General features: G+C 40.6%; 1 protein-coding gene across 1 annotated transcript in view; it reads left to right on the top strand.

The window, feature by feature from the left end:
- Nucleotides 1-18,695, top strand: part of PAPPA (pappalysin 1) — a 370,045-nt gene that overhangs the window by 179,829 nt on the left and 171,521 nt on the right. Inside the window, exons 8-9 of the mRNA XM_044306571.1 lie at nucleotides 11,438-11,566; nucleotides 13,833-13,924. Of these exons, the coding sequence (XP_044162506.1) occupies nucleotides 11,438-11,566; nucleotides 13,833-13,924 (221 nt within the window). The remainder of the gene's footprint in view (nucleotides 1-11,437; nucleotides 11,567-13,832; nucleotides 13,925-18,695) is intronic.

Below are 18,695 nucleotides of genomic sequence, written 5' to 3'. Positions count from 1 at the left end.
CAGGTTGGCTATCTCTGCCTTTGACTAATAGGGAGCCACGTCCAGAAGGTGGCAGTAGCAAGACTGAGATAGTTCTGTTTCCCTGGGAGATACCTCTTTGAATATTTGTACCCATGGAGCATTATATATTTTTTTTTTTTATGCACTTATATAGCACTACTATATTCCATTTACAGACATTAGCACCCAACTGTCCCGAATGGGCTCACAATCTAAGTTCCCTATCAGTGTGTCATTGGAGTGTGGGAAGAAACCGGAGGAAACGCACGCAAACACAGGGAGAACATACAAACTGCATGCAGATGGTGTCTTTGGTTGGATTTGAATCTAGGACCCCAGTGCTCTAATGCACCAGTGCTGACCACTATAGAGCACTGCTAAGAAGTCTACATACACAGTGTCTTTAAAGGGGTTCTGCACTTTGTTTAAACTGATGATCAGCGGGGGTCCGACACCCGGGCGGGGCTAAGCTCCATTCAAGTGAACAGAGCTTAGCCCCGCCCCCGCCAGTTGATACTAGTCGTGACATCACTGGGCCGGTGGTAAACAGTGAGAAGGCCACGGCTATGAGCTGTGCACTGCGATTGGCCAGTGCTGCAGCAAGGGACACGCCTCCTACAAAAAATCAGTCCAGTACAACAGACGGAGCTGAGACACCGGAGCCTATACCAGGCGAACGGACCGGCGCCCAGACATACTAGTAAGTGCAGGGGGACCCCTGGGTGCCGCTCTTCCCACAGATAGAGTTAGTTTTTAGTTTGTATACTAGTGAAAGGTCCTCTTTAAGTGGCCCAGGAAGGATGATTTAATACTGAAAATATTGTAGCCCAAGGACACTGTAACTTTATGTTTACATAAAAGAAAATGTTTTCAGAATTTGCAGATATAGAATACACACATGTGCACCTTTACCACCAGCACATATTCAGGGTATGTGTAGATCTTTTCCAGGATCTTCTTCTAGGAACATGGGGCAGATGCGTGTACAGCATATCCTGCACCTGCTCTGTAAACAGCATCATAAGAACGTCCCTTTCACTAATTATTATTTGCTAGTGTTATGAAAGCAAAAGACAAAGTATTGAAAGCCGTTTTGATGGAAAGGCAGAGCTTGAAGGGGAGGGGGAAAAATGTTGGACCGTGTCCTAAACTGACCTCAGCAGAGCTGTAATAAGAGATTCTGGTAAACGCAAAATGAAAAATCCCAGGGGAGCCCGAGAGTAAGAGAGGGAAAGAAAGGGAGGAAAGAGAAGCAGATAGATCTTGAGGAGTATAATATCCTGTGAAATTGAAAGCAGCCGCTATTATCACGTTAGAGCAGAAAGAAAACTTCCACGTGATGTTGTAACATAATGCTTTTATCAATCCGCTCTGCTGTGCAACCAGAAATGACATTTTAAATGATGGAAATCTCTAGTACAGAGACAAAACATTGTATTTCATTACCGCAGCTAAAGTTATAGTAGATACTGAATGTTATTGTTTACTAGTAGTAAAATACAAGAGGTAAGGGAGTTGTATGCGGAACCAGACGCAGTCCATGAACAAGCATGGGTTGTTTCTAAGAAAAGAAAAATATAGATCCTTTTTTCTTATCCCCAAGAGTTCATGGACTAGATTGGTCCCATTTATGGATGATACAGCTTGTGCATGAGCCTCAAAGGGGCTGCCTCACTTCAGCAAGTGGCATTTATCATGTATTATTATTATTATTATTATTATTTATTATTAACCCTTTTACTACTGGAGGTTTTTTCGTTTTTGCGTTTTCATTTTTCTTCCCTATTTTCCTTGAGCCATAACTTTTTTATATTTCCGATCACATAGCTGTAGGAGGGCTTATTTTTTGCAGGGCAAGCTGTACTTTCTAATGCCACCATTAATTATGGCATACAATGTAGTGGAAAGCAGTAAAAAAAAATCCAAATGGGGTGGAATTGGAATAAAAAAACATAATTCTTCCACCGTTTTAAGGGTTTTGTTCCCACAGCGTTTTGTTTAAGCAAATAGTATAAAAATGAATTAAAACGGAAAAAAAAAACGTTTTTTACATCATCACTTTTTTATACTTATGTCTGCTGAGCTGTATAGGGGCTCATTTTTTGCAGGACAATCTGTAGTTTTTATTGATATCATTTTGGAGTGCATGTGACTTTTTGATCACATTTTATTACATTTTTATGGGTAAGAGAAGCGATGAAAAAATGGCAAATCGGCCATTTTGAACCTTTTTTTCATTACGTCATTCACCGTATTCAATTTTTTTTATATTTTAATAGTATGGGCATTTTCATTTGCAGTGATACCCATGATGTTTATATTTATTGTTATTTAGTTTTTTTATTTTTATTATTATTATACCAAAAGGTGGGTAATTTAACCCGTTCCCGCATTACCAAGTACATGTACGTGGGGGAATGTGGTGCCTCACCGCATCTCCACGTGCATGTACGTGATGCGATTATACTGTCAGCGCACGGAGCGATGAGCTGACAGTTCAGTTTTGCCGACACACTGGGGTTGCAAGGCAACCAGTAACGCCGGCGGGGAGCCAATCACAGCGCTCAACGGCCGGTCCATTACTGAAGATGGACCAATCACAGCGCATTGATGCTATTTAGGGAGGGACTTTGTGTACTGTGTCCTCTCCTTCTCTGATCGTCCCAATTCCTTTCAGGGAAGCGATCAGAGAAGGAGCTTTTTCAGAATCCACTCACCACAAACGTTTTAATCCCTTTTAACCCCTTCAGTCTCGAAACCCCACTCTTCTGTGCCCCAATCAGTGACACAGATCAGTTCTGTGCCTCATCTGTCATCAGCCGTCATCTGTCATCATCAGTTCTGTGCCTGATTTCTCCAGTCAGTGACAGATCAGTCCTGTCCAGTCCTGTCATCATCACCTCGTCCAGAAACCTGTCACTCCAGCCTGTCTGTCTGTCAAGACAATTTTCACTTCCACCTCTCCTTCCGCCAAGACACCTGTCATTCCAGCCTGTCCATCAAGACACCTGTCACTGCAGACTGTCCGCCCGTCAAGACACCTGCCACTCCAGCCTGTCTGTCAATACACCCATCACTCCAGCTTGTCCATCAAGACACCTGTCACTAAAGCCTGTCCATCAAAGCACACCTGTCACTCCAGTCTGTCTGTCTGTCAAGACACCTGTCACTAGAGTCTGTCCGTTCCTCAAGACACTTGTCACTAGAGTCTGTCCGTCCCTCAAGACACCTGTCACTAGAGTCTGTCCGTCCCTCAAGACACCTGTCACTAGAGTCTGTCCATCTGTCAAGACACTTATCACTCCAGCCTGTCCGTTCATCAAGACACCTGTCACTCCAGCCTGTCCGTCAAGACACCTGTCACTAGAGTCTGTCCGTTCCTCAAGACACTTGTCACTAGAGTCTGTCCGTCTGCCAAGACACTTGTCACTCCAGCCTGTCCGTTCATCAAGACACCTGTCATTCCAGCCTGTATGTCTGTCAAGACACCTGTCACAACCGCTTGTCCGTCTCTTAAGACATCTGTCACTACAGTCTGTCCGTCCATCAAGACACCTGCCAACCCTGTCACCTGTCCGTCGGTCAACACACCTGTCACACCAACCTGTCCATCCGTCAAGATACCTGTCACACACTCCCAAGTTACATAAAAAAAAATATAATAACCCTGTCACTACGTGTGCAATCCTGTGTACATACTGGTGTCCTGTGCTTGAGTGGCACCATTCTGTAAAATATAAGTCTTCTATATCCCATGTGGATTTGTGCCACCTATAACTGTAAAATAATACATTAATGAATCCCTTTTCTGCCCCAATAAGGATATTGGCACTACTCTGTGCCCCAAACTAGACCCTTGTATATAATTTTCAGCCTCCTGAGGCTCATCGCCAGTCATCTGTGCTACTTGTGACACCTGTCAATAACTGCCAAGTGACTCTTATACTAAACAATATACAGGATTTTAGTTCGCTGTAAAAAATAAAATTAAAAATTAAACAGCTTTTCACTGCTGAAGAGGCATATGCCCTGCTTTTTAAGGACACTGACTCCAACAGTGGAGATGAAGTGACATTTTTAGTTTCATCTTCCTCAGATGATTCATCTAATGATGAACCCCCTCGTAGGCGTCCTAGGGGTAGTGCGCAGTCGCAACCCCGTACAGGTGACTCTTCATGGATCCCCACAGATAACTATGTGCCCCAGATGCCTGAATTCACAACCACTCCAGGCATCAATGTAGATACCACAGGTTTCAGTGAAATTAATTTTTTCAAACTATTCTTCACTGATGACCTAATTAACTTGATGGTGAAACAAACAAATATATATGCAGAGCAATTTATTGCCTCCCATCCAGACAGTTATCTTTCAAGGCCCCACAAATGGACCCCTACTGACATGACTGAAATGCAAAAGTTTTGAGGACTTCTCCTAAGCACGGGCATTATATAAAAACAAAACAACAACAATATGTTTGTATTGGAACAAAGATATTTTATATCACACCTCTCTTCACTGTCTTGCCATGCCCCAGGCCCGTTTCGAAGCTATTCAAACATTTCCACACTTTAGCAATAATAATGAATGCCCACCCCCCAAGCAACCCCAGTTATGACAGACTCTTTAAAATTAGGCCAGTGGTTGACCACTACAATTCCAAATTTTTTCAAGTATATACCCCCCAAAAATGCCTCTCAGTGGATGAATCATTGGTCAACTTCAAAGGCTGATTATATTCCCGGCAATAAAAGCCCAATAGCCCAATAAAAGGGCTAGGTATGGTGTGAAGTTGTATAAGGCCTGTGAAAGTGTATCCGGGTATATATTGCGCTTTCGTATTTAAGAGGGAAAAAATTCTAAAATTGAGCCACCGATTGTCCCCCGGTTTATAGTGCGTCGCGGGGAAAGCAGGGCTGTTTGCTCAGAAAATTTGATATTGCTAAAATACAAGGACAAACGAGATGTTCTTGTGTTAACTACCATCCATGCAAATCAGTCCACCCCAGTCCGAGGAACCACAGAGCAGAACACGAAGCCTGTGTGTATCCAAGATTACAACCAGTTCATTGGCAGAGTGGATCTTTCAGACCAGGTACCACAGCCCTACAGTGCCTTAAGAAAATCTAAGGTGTGGTACAAAAAATTAGCTGTGTACCTAACCCAAGTGTCACTATATAATGCCTTTGTCATCCATAGAACAGCAGGTCATGGGGGGACCTTCTTGAAATTTCAGGAAAAAATAATTAAAAATAGATTTTTGGCATTCAGGAAGGAGAGGGCAGTATTTCAGTCAGCAGTGCTTCCGGGGTCTTAAGAATAATACATGGGCAGCATTTCCCTGGAGTACTTCCCCCCACAGAAAAAAAAGGCAACCCCAAAAAAGGTGTTGAGTTTGCTCGGTTAGAGGGATTAGGAAAGACACCAGTCACTACTGTCAGACCTGCCCCTCTAAACCGGGCCTCTGCATTGGAGAGTGCTTTCAAGTTTATCACATCTCCACTGATATCCATTAAGTCCATTTCACTCATTTCTTAATTAATCCATGGCAAGACATTTAGCATTTTTCCATTTGGCAATCCAATAATAGCTCCCCCCCAAAAAAAATAAAAATGTTAAAAAAAATAAAAAATTCCCATTGTACCTCTAGATGAATACATTGAAAGGTGTAATTTTATTAAATGGGGCATTTCTTCAATTTCCTTTTATGTTCTCGTACCCCTAGAGCCTCGTTTTTGTCTTTTTCACTGTCGAGTGCCTCAGGGTGTCTTCAAATGCGACATAGTGCCTGAAAATTATTCCAGCAAAATCTGCCCTCTAAAATCCACACGGTGTTCCTCCCATTCTGAGCCCTGCTGTGCGCCCATACAGCAGGCTACAAGCACATATGGGGTGTTTCCTGAATGGGGAGAAAATGGGTAATACATACTGGGGTGCATTTTCTCCTTTAACCCCTTGTGAAAATAGAAATGGGGTGTGCTAGTAATTTTCTTCTCACAAATGTGTGCTTTGAAATCCTTTAACAAGTATTTCTGCCTTCTGTAAGACACCTGTTTGCTGAAAAGTACTCTTTCCACCACTTAAAATGTTTGTACGGGGTGATCTTTCCAAAATGGGATCACTTCTTGGGGTTTTTAATTTCTGGGGACACCTTTTGAAAGTGAAAAATGTGGGTGTAAAGCAACTTTTTCTGGAATTTCTAAATTTATTTTTTACAGCCAAGTGTTTCCTAATTCTGTGAAATGCCTGATGGGTCAAAGTGCTCACTACACACCTTGAAATATTCCTTGAGGGGTTTAGTTTCAGAAATTGGGTCACTTTTTGGGGGTTTCCACTGTATGGCCACCTCAGGATGTCCTCATATGCCAATCCCAATTACCATTTCAGCTAAATCCGCTCTCCAAATGCCATATGGTGCTCCTTCCACTCTGAAGCCTGCTGTGCGCACATACATCAGTTTTTGAGCACACATATGGTGCTGCCGTATTTAGGGGGAAATGGGTAACAAAATGTGGGGTGCATTTTGCCCTATTACCCCTTATGGAAGTGAAAAATGTGGGTGAAAAGCAACTTTTTAATGAAATAAATTAAATTTTTCATTTTCAGTGCCAAGTGTTTCCTAATTTTGTGAAACACCTGATGGGTCAAAGTGCTCACTACACACCTTGAAATATTCCGTGAGGGGTCTAGTTTCCAAAATGGGGTCACTTTTTTGGGGTTTCCACTGTAGAGCTCCCAATTACCATTCTAGCTAAATCCGCTCTCCAAAAGCCATATGGTGCTCCTTCCACTCTGAAGCCTGCTGTGCGCCCATACATCAGTTTGTGAGCACGCATGGGGTGTTTCTGTAAACTCCAGATTCAGGGTAATAGATTTTGAGTTTTGTTTGGCTGTTAACCCTTGATGTGTTTCAGAAAAAATAGATAAAAATTTTAAATCTGCTAAAAAAACAGACATTTTGAAATTTCATTCCCATTTTCCTTTAATTCTCGTGGGGCACCTAAAGGGTTAACAACGTTTAAAAAAAATCAGTTTTGACTAGCTTGAGGGGTGTAGTTTCTAAAATGGGGTGATTTATGGGTGGTTTCTAATATGTAAGCCCCAGAAAGTGACTTCAGACCTGAACTGGTCCTGAAAAAGTTGGGTTTTGGAAATTTTCTTAAAAATTTTAAGATTTGCTTCTAAATTTCTAAGCCTTCTAATGTCCCCAAAAAATAAAATGTAATTTTCAAATCAAGTAAACATATGGGTAATAGAAAGTAGAGAAATTTAAATTAGCAAATTTGCAAATATTTGTATTTTTTTTATAAGTAAAAATGAAATATTTTGACTTAATTTTACCACTGTCATGAAGTACAATATGTGACAAGAAAACAATCTCAGAATGACTTGGATAAGTAAAAGCATTTTAAAGTTATTACCACATAAATTTGCCTGGTTCTTAAGGTGAAAAATGGCTGCGTCGTGAACGCGTTGGTTGCCCTTGCACACTATAGGAAAAAGAAAAAAAACTGTCTTTGGTGGACCGGACCGTGAGAGCACACATAGGCTGGTGCGTTCTTCTATAGTATGCAAGCACGGCCACCGCTGCTGGATTGCAGGATGGTTGTAACCATGGATATGAGCAGTGTATACTGTGATGGAAAAATGAATCCAGACAGCAAAGGAAGCAATATGGATAATAACATTGCATTATTAAGTGGCTTGTATTAACTTTATCTACATGATAAATGCCACTTGCTGAAGTGAGACAACTCCTTTAAGTCTCTGGCACAAACTGTATCCATAAACAGAACCAATCTAGTCCATGCACTCTTGGGGATAAGAAAAAAGGATATTTTATTTATTTATTAGAAACAACCAATTCTTGTCCATGGAGTCTGGAAGCAATATGGAAATCACAATACATTAGAAAGTGGCTTGTATTAACTTCCTCTACATAATAAATGCTTTAACCTCTTCCCGAAGTCCGCCGTACATGTAGGGTTTTTAAAAATCGTGTCCACTCAGGAGCAGCATAGGCTGAGATGGTAAATCATTGCAGAATATGGGATAAATGATCCCATATCCTGCAATTATTATAGGATAAACTATCCCATATCCCGCAATGATTTACCATCTCAATCTATGATCTTTTCAAAAGGTTTTTAAAAATAACCAAAAATGTATATATAAATCTTTTTCCCAATTTTAATGCCCATTAGTATCTGCATCATTATGGCTGATTCACTGTTTTTGGTTGCTTTACCTCTTAAAAAAGATTAAATAAAAAGTGATCGAAAAGTCATTCACACTCCAAAGTGATATCAATGAAAAATAAAGATTGCCCCCCAAAAAAATGAGTCCTCACTCAGCATCATGGACATAATAACTATAAAAATGTATGGGGTCAGAATATGGTGATACAAAGAAAAATATTTTTTTATATTTTATTTTTATATTAAAAAAACAAAAAAAAAACGATATAAATGTGATATCACAGTAATCTTACTGACCCAGAGAATGAAGATGACAGGTCAGTTTTACCACATAGGGAATTTTTCCAATTCCACCCCATTTGGATTTTTTTTTCCCCAGCTTCCCACTACATTGTATGCAATATTAAAGGATTCTATTAGAATGTACAAAGAACCCGAAAGAAATAAGCCCTCAGACAGCTATGCGAATGGAAAAATAAAAAAGTAATGTCTCCAGAGTGAGTACAAAATGAATATGCAAAAAAATGAAAAAGCAGGGTCTTGAAGGACCCAATTGGACATTTATAGTGCTTATTGGAGGGATGTGTAAAGTTTTTCATAGGGGCCACTCTAAAAATTTTCTGTGGTGCCATCTTTGTTAGATTGGACAAAAGTTGGTAGGTCGTCCTCATGAAAGCAAACAGGGCTGAATTGCAATACCAGACACAGCCTGTGGTAAAATGTGGCACTGTTTATGGGGTAAAAAAGCTGATCCTTTTTACTTATTAACCACTTTTCTTATGACAAGGACCCCTGTTCATATTGAGTTATTATAGCACATGAACTTTAGGCCTCTTTCACATGGGCAATCCGAATTGTGTCAGGATCTCTTTTTGCAAGGACGGAGTACCACTGTAGAGAACCTCTGGTTCTGATGCACCCAGTGTGTCTATGTATTACATTCATTTGAATGGCCAGCAAGTAACCCTACATTTCCCTGCAGGCTACTGAAAAAAATATATGGTATGCCGAGACCCTGCTTCCTCTGTTTGAAAAGGTTTATGTCCTACATAAACCTTTTAAGACAGTGTTTTTCAAAGTTTCCTCTACTAATACAATTATAGGTCCGCCAAGACCATAATCACTGTGTTGTACCTATTAAAAAGTATGTGGATAGTTTGTGTTTCCCCTACAGACATGAGGTGAACCCTGGGGGCACACAATGAAAAGTTTAAGAATCTAGGTATGAAGACTAGCTATCAGATCTGCCAGCAGTAGTAACCTTGTGGATAGGTTAAATTTATCAAAAGATTTTGTTAAATGGGAAATAAGTAAAAACCTAGGGACAGGGTTGAACTGGCCCATCAGGCCCAGGATAGGATACCATAATGGATTACAAAGATTGGTTGAGCTTGGTCAACATCTCTGTTTAGTAATAGTAATGCTGCTTCAACAGTCTGTAATCGACTGGATTTTGTAATGTGGCTCCTTCTGTTCCATCATAGGACTATTAGTGAGGGTCGTCACAATTCGATTCCAATTCATCCAAGCATCTATAATGGGCTTCAGGTCAAGGCTCAGAGAAAGTCATAAAGTTTGTCTTATACCACACATGGCAAAGCATTTTTATAGACCTTGCTTTGTTCACAAGTTCATTGTCATGCTGAAACAGGAAACTTATTCACCAAGTTGTTGCCAGACAATTGGATTGTCACTGCATGCATCCCGCACCATCAACGACAATCTAGACCATTACTCCTCCAACACTAAAATGTATAGCTCATGCAGAGAATTCCTGTTTTCCTGCCATCCATGAAATTCAAACTCCTGATTCTAAGATGATGAAGCTCCACTGATCCAAGGTTCAAATGGAATATGTTTTAGACCGGGGTTCCTCAACTCTGGTCCTCAGGGCCCACCTGCCAGTCATGTTTTCAGGATTTTTCTTAGTATTGAGCAGGTGATAATTAGGGTCAGTGCATCAGGACTTACCACAGGTATTCATTCTTTGGGATATTCTCAAATGACTGGTAGGTGGGCCCTGAGGACTCGAGTAGAGGAACACTGTTTTAGACAACTCCAGGTGATGCTTGTGTTAGGTCAGCTCTCTGCTGCTGGTCTGTGCGCCAGCTTTTAACTGTCCTACCTATGTGTTTCAGCACTTCCAGCTTCAGTTCTGATTAAATTAGTGAACCCGTTCTGTCTGCCTTATCTGCGTTCCTGCTAAGTATGCAGTCTGCCTGCCTCATCTGTACCTTCACTATCACTCTGCCAGCCTGTTTATACTGTGTCTCCCACCATCTACCTGCATTTTCTGTATCCTGAGCTTCTAGTGCTTGCCCCAGAGTACCTGACCCCAGTGGATCAGCTGCAAACTACACTGGGACTATCCCGGGAAGTAGCAGTCTGGTTGCTTTCCTGCAGTGAAGTCCAGATCCCTGTAAAGGGGTTAAAGAGTAAACACCAGGGGAGTACCAGAATAACTCACTTAGGATTTAGCCCAAAGCCAAATCGGTTTGTTGGCACAGTGGGTCTGCATTTGCTGCTCCGTAACAGCTTGAAATTGCAGATGGTGATCATAGGCCAATCTGTCACTGCCCAGCCATGAAAAATCAGGATGCTCTCTACTAACAGTGATTTTGCTATAGGGGATGCAAAGGTAGTACTTTCTCACAGGTTCTGGGTCCTAAATTGGTACCTACGCTGCTAATGCACATGAAAAACACCAATATTATGAATGCCACATGGTAGTCGGGGGTCCTTGTTACTTAGTTTTCTTCAAGGGATCAGGAGCTTCATGTTATGCGTCTGTCTTCAAACATATCTTGTGCTGATATTTCTTCAGTTCTATAGATTGTAGTAATTGTATTTGTTGCATTTCAAGTTGTTTTTTTATTTTACATAGTATGCTCTTCAGCACCAGATGGTCCTATTATGTCATCTTATGTTGCTGACCACTGTGCAGCTGTACTGGTGTTACCTCTGGTTATTTTTCACCATAGAATATGATTAAATGTATCATTAAATGGAGGCATCCTGTGACAATTCCACTTCTATAGAGATTGCATGGCTGCACAGCTGTTTGCTTTATTTTATGCAGTTGTTGGCCTTAACGTCTACATCCATTTGTTAGATGGAGTGCCAACAAATTGTTAAATATGCAATATCGATGCTGGCTTTCTGGTGTGTCATTTTTTGTGGGGATATTCGAATTAAAAAACGATATGAATATCACAGTATATCATATTTATGTTTTGTAGAGATCTGAAACATGGACGTGTCTACAAATACCAGATTGTGACAGTCACTGCAAATGGAGAGAGCGAGTCATCTCCAAAACTGGATTATCATCATGGCAATGGATACTGCGGGGATGGAATAATCCAAAAGTAAGAGGCCCTTAAAGGATGGGACATGTTTCAGAGGTAGCCATTTATCTTGTCTGATAGTCCATGGATTAAGGTCCACTTTGGTCAGGGGTGTTCTTTTCCAAACCTGCTTAACTGAGCAAAATCATAATTCATCAGTAGTCGCAGGCAGTGGTACTTCTAGATCATGGGCTTCATGTCTCCCTACTTTATAACAGTTTCTTACATGATAATGTCAAAAGGTTATATCAGTACAGGGGACTGTAAACTGGAACTCTTACTAGAGCCATCTGGATAACCACATCTCTAATTAAGGGCTTACTGGCAATTAGCAGATCATTGTAGATCCAGCAACTAAAGCCTTGCAAGATAATATCTGAGCACCAGCAATTTCAGTAGCCACACAGTGTTTGTGGTGGCCACAGTTGGAGAAATGTGAACTTATATGGCACTCATTCAAAAGAATAGGGACCATGTAATACATAGTGGAGCTGAGTCCATGAGCGTGGAGCTGCTGTTGGCAGTGGCTTAACCCTCTTGCTAATCATGGAGTCCATAAGAATCTGGTCATTGGGGTGGCTCTCCAGTCTTGCTGAATGGAAGGGGTCCCAAGCTGGGAACCCCATCTTCGGCATCTGTATGTCCTAATAAACTATGAGTAGGGATTGTCCTATGAAATATCTTTTTAATGGGTAGAGGTCTCAGTGCAGCTAGACCTCTTTGGCTCTGCATTGGGAATACATGGCTTTTTTTGGACCTTGTCTTTGCATTAAAAGGGTATATCCTGAAGAAAGAGAAGAATTATATTGCACTTCAATAAAGCACTGATTTACACAAAGAATACCACGGAAGTCAGAGACATGAATACCCATAAGACTCTTTGAAGTATGAAAAATGTATGTTACATGGAAAAAGATTGCAAGAGTTAGATTCATTTACTTTACTGAACAAAAAATGGCGGATCAAATAACTACATATAAATATATTAATGTACCATGTAGGAAAATTCTAATAATAGTTTGTGGGATAGAAGTAATAGTGTCACACAGCAAAAACATTAGGTACAGAATAGCTGGTAATGATGATACTCTGTTCACCCAGCTTCTCTGCTGTTCATATCTTAGTTGGTTGTAAACAACCTGCTCCATTTCCTCTCATAAGATCTCTAGAATAGATTACATTGGCTGTGCTTACTATAATATAGGTTTATAGGTATACAATCTATAATAACTACCATAAATGGAATATACCAGCTGTGCCACAAGATATATTTGCCAAGAGAGCAGAAGGCCTACAAAGTTAGGCCTCTTGCACATGAACGAGTGCACCCTGTGGCCGTGCTGTGGCATACAATTTGCGGGCCGCAATACATGAACACCAACCGCGGATAGGTCCGCGATCCACCCGTTCCGCAAAAATATAGAACATGTTCTATCTTTTTCGTAACGGAAGTATGGGACGAAACCCCATGGAAGCCCGTCCTGTGTTTCCGTTCCACACAATTCCACATCTCCAGATTTGCGGACCCATTCAAGTGAATGGGTCCGCATCCGTCATGCTGAATGCCCACGGAACAGCACTCGTGTATTGTGGATCCGCAAATGCCATCCACAATACGGCTACAGAGCGCACACGTTCGTGTGAAAGAGGCCTTATATTCACTAAATTCAGTCACTGTATCTTTTTCCAGTCTTGAAAATTCAAGTTCCAGTCTGTATCGGCTATTAAAACAGTATAAAGTGGTGAAACAAGAATATGTACAAGTAAAAGCATAAAATAGTAACAATAATAATAATAATTATTATTATTATTGACCAGGCCTCAAAAGTGTTTGATCACCAGAGCTTTTTTTGTACTCATGGTGGCTTAGTGGCTGTAGCATTTGTGTCTGTTTGGCTATTGAAAGTAATTTTTGAAGCATTTTTGTGCTTGATCTTAAAATTTAAACTGAAACCAAAATAAAAAAAATAAAAAAATGGGTTCCCTAATTTATGACCGTTATTTGGATATATAATCTATGGTAGCAGTTTGGGTTGGCCTGGTCGGTTTTTCCTTATTTGTAATTTATATTATTTTTATTATTTTATTTTTTGGTTATGTGTTTTATGTTCTTCATATATAATATTCCCCCTAAGATGTCCCAAAAAAGGGGATATTAACAGATTGTCATTTTTTTTTCTCCACTTTTCTACTGTAACTGGAGCATCCATAGGGGCCTCCGTTGCAGGCGAAAACAGTCCCTGAGATGCAATGTAACTACTTTGATGTTTACATCTGTCTCTTTCAGAGATCTAGGTGAACAGTGTGATGATATAAATAAGATAAATGGCGATGGCTGCTCTCTCTTCTGTCGTGAGGAGGCATCTTTCCATTGTTTGGGTAAGTAACAATAACTTGGTCCTTTACTAAAGTTTTATCTAAAGCAGAGTGGCTGGTGGCCCCCTCTGTTGCTCCACCTAACTATGCTCCAGTATTGGAATGAGCTCTAATGCAGTGATTTTGACAGTACTATTCACTTTATCAATAACACCTTCATGTTAAATGCTGAGTATAAATTGTCCTACTCTGATACTATGCTGTCTTCTGTTGGGAGTGTTGGGTCAATGTTGCAAGAGACAGTGGAATATAACAGGGTAGAAGAGTGACTTACGGTATGTTACAGTAAGGTTTAGCCTTCGTAACAAAAGTACATAATTCAATTATGGTACTGCATAGCTGGCATTATTACCTGTTAAATTTGGGGGGCTTTACATTTGCCCACACCCCCACAGTCTAACTCAAGGTATCATTCATGTCTCTCATTTATTCATTTCTTCCTTAGCTTAGATTTTGTTTTAAAAAAATTGAAAATTGGTGTATCGGCAAAGCCCCCAGTGCTCCTACAGGCAAATTTGCATATATTAAAACTTCATATTTCTCAGCAATGTGGACACATGTGAACATGGGACCAACACAGATGCCTTTAGCTGCCAAGAACATGTGCATCAGGTCAGCCAGTGTCATAGGTACAAATCTGCTGACCGATGCCCCTTTAATTCCAGTAGAAGTGAGATTTAAACAAATGAGTAAAATCCGAATGTTCATTAACAATTTTGACCACCTACCTAAGCTTCCTAAGTCTTTACTCTCATTCTTTTAAAGGAGCTTTTTTTTCGCTGTAGTAAACATTATGAAAGCCCATAAACTGTAGAAGTGGAAGACCGCGGTTGACAGGATAAGTGATTGAGTGGGCTGCCATTTGCTTTACTATAGGAGGACAGATAGGAGGAGGGGTATTACTTTGGTGGTCTTTTTAATTGTGGGAAATCCTGAGGAAAAGAGACAAGAAGAGCAATAAATTCCAGACACTTACTCTGCCCATCGCTTGTTTGTGATGCAACTGCCCAAGTGTGAATGACAAGGTGAATTAGCAAAATAATGCGTTCATGGGTTGTTGTTCTCTAACAATCCTATTTTAAAACCATTTCATTGACATTTTTGCATTTCCTTCTTTCTTTCCTATTATAAATCAAAGTGGTTCCTAATTTGTCTGCAAACAACATTTAAAATCTGTGATAATCACAGCTTGAAAGAGAATTACAATGCAGGTCAGAAGGAAAAAAAGAGAACAAATTATAGGAGATGAGCTGATTTTTTACGACTAAATTAATGGCCATTATTGGAACTCAGAGATTCAGCTGCACACGGGCTGACGGAGCTCATCTGATCAACTCACCCACATGCAAATAAGAAGATAATCCTGCCATGTGATCGAAAGTTCAAGAGGCAGAATTGTCTTATGCTTGCTTAGCTGAAGATTTGAGGTTTAGTCCAAAAACTCAGAACAAAAACAGTAGAAATAAAAACAATCTATCTTGGACCTCGTGCACATGCAGAGACTGGACTGCACACATGTATCAAACTGGTGTAGAAAAGGAATTGGCTCAGTTGCCCATAGCAACCAATCAGATTCCACCTTACATTTTCCAAAGGAGCTGTGAAAAATGAAAGGAGGAATCTGATTGGTTGCTATGGGCAATTAAGCCAGTTCTACTTTACACCAGTTTGATAAATGACCCCAATGGAGTCTTTGTGGTTCAGTAATACTTGCACCTTCATATGGTGCCTCCAAATGATGTTAATACAGTGTCTAGTGATGAGCGAAGTATTGAAAAATTCAATTTGGCTGCTTCACCAAATTTCACGAAAAAATTTGCTTTGTGACAAATTACTTTGTCACAAAGCGCATTCCTTTGTAAGTAGTGGGTGTGGTGACCCCTCAGATGCCGTGTGAATAGCTGATTGCGGCATCCGACAGTAATAACACAGTGTAAAAATTTTAAAAAATTTATTAAATCGTACCTACCCTCATCCTCTTGATACCGAAGAGCTGGCCAAAACCATCTCGATTGATGATATAGTGTGAACTCTTGCGCGACCCGTGATGACGCCATTGAGTCGGCCGGCGTGGTGACGTCATACACCACTGTGCACAGGATCTTGCGCAGGATCTTCAATCAAGATGGCGGCGGCCGGCTCTTCGCGCTCAAACAGATAAGGTAAGTATGATTTTTTTATTTTTTTTACCGCCATTAGGGGAAAATTGATCTGCTACCACAAAGCAAATATGGCTTTGCGACAAATCGAAAATTTCCCTCAGGTTCGACTCTCTCAACACTACCACTGTCCAGCGGAATATGGCACAGCTGAAATTGGATGTTATGCTATAGAAAGACTCCATCGCTAGATCATGGCTTCATACTACTCCACAGCAGTTGTACCCGCCGGTGCATGAGGCCTTATACCCATATCACTACATCACACTCCATTATTTTTCCATTCAGTAAGTGAAAATGTGAATCAGACGTCCTGTCCTATTCGGAAATCTGCTACAGAACTTCGCTGGTTTAAGCATGCATCCTTTGTTTTAATGCTTTGTTTAAATTTGATGAAATAGTCACTTTTTTAGGGGCCAAAAGCCTGTTTCCTTTACTAGGTGCTGGCAATGATGATGGATTAGAGGGCTCATTAAAAGTAGCCAATTTTCGCACATTCTTTTGTGTCAGATATACGTTTTTTTCAATGGCAGAGGGAGATGAAACAGGATACATGTCTCAACAAGTTCATATTTTTCAGCAGAAAACTTATCTCTACCTTTTCCTTTCGGTAACTACTATAGGGCCTGCATCACTAATACTGATGTCTTTCAACACGTTGATGAATTTTCCATCGAGTGTAGTGCGACCGACATCATTTACCATATTATCATTATTACTTTTCATGATAAGTGGCCATATGTCACCAATGTCCTGTCTACAAGCATGTTTGGCTGCTTGTAGACAGGACTACAGCCCACACATTTCCTGGGATGCAGTCAAAGTCAGATAAATATATAAAATTTAGAAGTCTATTAAATAAATTTAAAGGGAATGTGTCACGAAAAATATATCTGCCGGTTAAAACCAAATAGCCGCACATCTCCTTTTTTTCTAATCTATTTCCAGAACATGATTATGGGAGCAGCCATCTTGCTTGTGCTGTTCTTAACAGCATTTAAAAAGCATTATGAAAATTGCTTTTTGGCAACCCCATGGTCCATAGACATAATGGACAGGAGAGGACCCTATTGACTTCTATGGGAGAGTTTTCTAGGCATGGACTGTGGGGCAGAGGTCATTATACAAGGAAAAGAAAATAATAAGATTTGACAATCACCTATTGTGAATGGTGGACATAGTCTTATCTATACACAAAGGTGATATCATTACAGGCAGGATAAATGTACAGTCCAATAAATGGTGCCTATGTGAAAACTGCAGGATTTTATGTTTTTTTGTTTAAATATAGATATTGATATGGAAAATTTTAAATAATGTCAGCAAAAATTCTTTAAGCATAAAAACATGACTTAAACAATAGGTCATTTTTTAATGACATATTCCCTTTAAGGGAACATTTGAAGCACAATTTAGTCCAAAGTATAGGATCTAAACAAATCTGAATGTTCTTGCGCTTCGTGGTAATGAATCAGGTTTTCCTAAAATGGTGGCTGCATGTGTTACAAAGCGAAATGAAGTGTAAAGGAGACAAGCCCAGGAATGAAAAAATCACCCATAATGCCATGCAGCCAGCCAATCCATAGATAGCCATCCCCTGTGATGTCACATCCAGATAAAACCCTCATCCCGCACGGTCTCCACCATTGTCCTGTAAGCTGAGCATAGGGAGAGACATGGCAAGCGCTCATGCACTAGGGACAGAGTTGCTAATAATGATTAATAGAATAATATTGGAGAGGGAGAGCGCAGGGAGACTGCAGGGAGGGCCAGGTCTTAATGATAACCATCCTCATCTTTTGCTGACTTTACTTCTTCCAAGTCAACACAATGCAAAAAGAAGAGCTTGCTATCCCTGATGACTTATTGTTATGGATATTAGATTATGTGGAAAAGGATGAAAAACAGATGGCAGAAGAAGGGCTCCCATCTGTAGGGCAGGAGAGCTCTGGAGTTGGAGAAAGGAGTATGCTAGAGTTGATTAATATTTTCTGTTTACTGTAAAATAACCTGCAGGAGATTGCAGGCCAGAACAGCAATTAATAAGTATATTGTCCCCTCATCTAATCAGCCAAAGCCCATACCAGCAACAGCCCCTGTTTAGGCCTCATGCACACGACCATTGTGTGCATCCGCGGCCGTTGTGCCGTTTTCCTTTTTTACCTTTTTTCATTGACTTGCAATGGGTCCGTGGAAAAATTGGAAAATGCACCGTTTTGCAGCCGCATCCGTGATCCGTGTATCCTGTCCGTCAAAAAAATAAGACCTGTCCAATTTTTTTGACGGACAACGGTTCACGGACCCATTCAAGTCAATGGGTCTGTGAAAAAACACGGATGCACACAAGATTGGCATCCGTGTCCGTGATCCGTGGCCGGATTACTATTATACAGACGGATCCGAACATCCGTCTGCATAAAAGCTTTTTCAGATCTAAGTTTTCACTTCGTGAAAATTCATATCCGACAGTATATTCTAACACAGAGGCGTTCCCATGGTGATGGGGACGCTTCTAGTTAGAATATACAACGAACTGTGTACATGACTGCCCCCTGCTGCCTGGCAGCACCCGATCTCTTACAGGGGGCTGTGATCTGCATAATTAACCCCTCAGG

The sequence above is a fragment of the Bufo gargarizans genome, chromosome 9 (assembly GCF_014858855.1).
Source record: "Bufo gargarizans isolate SCDJY-AF-19 chromosome 9, ASM1485885v1, whole genome shotgun sequence".
Classification (NCBI taxonomy): Eukaryota; Metazoa; Chordata; class Amphibia; order Anura; family Bufonidae; genus Bufo; species Bufo gargarizans.
Note: the sequence above shows the minus strand (reverse complement) of the source record. Positions and strands in the feature narration are given on the sequence as shown.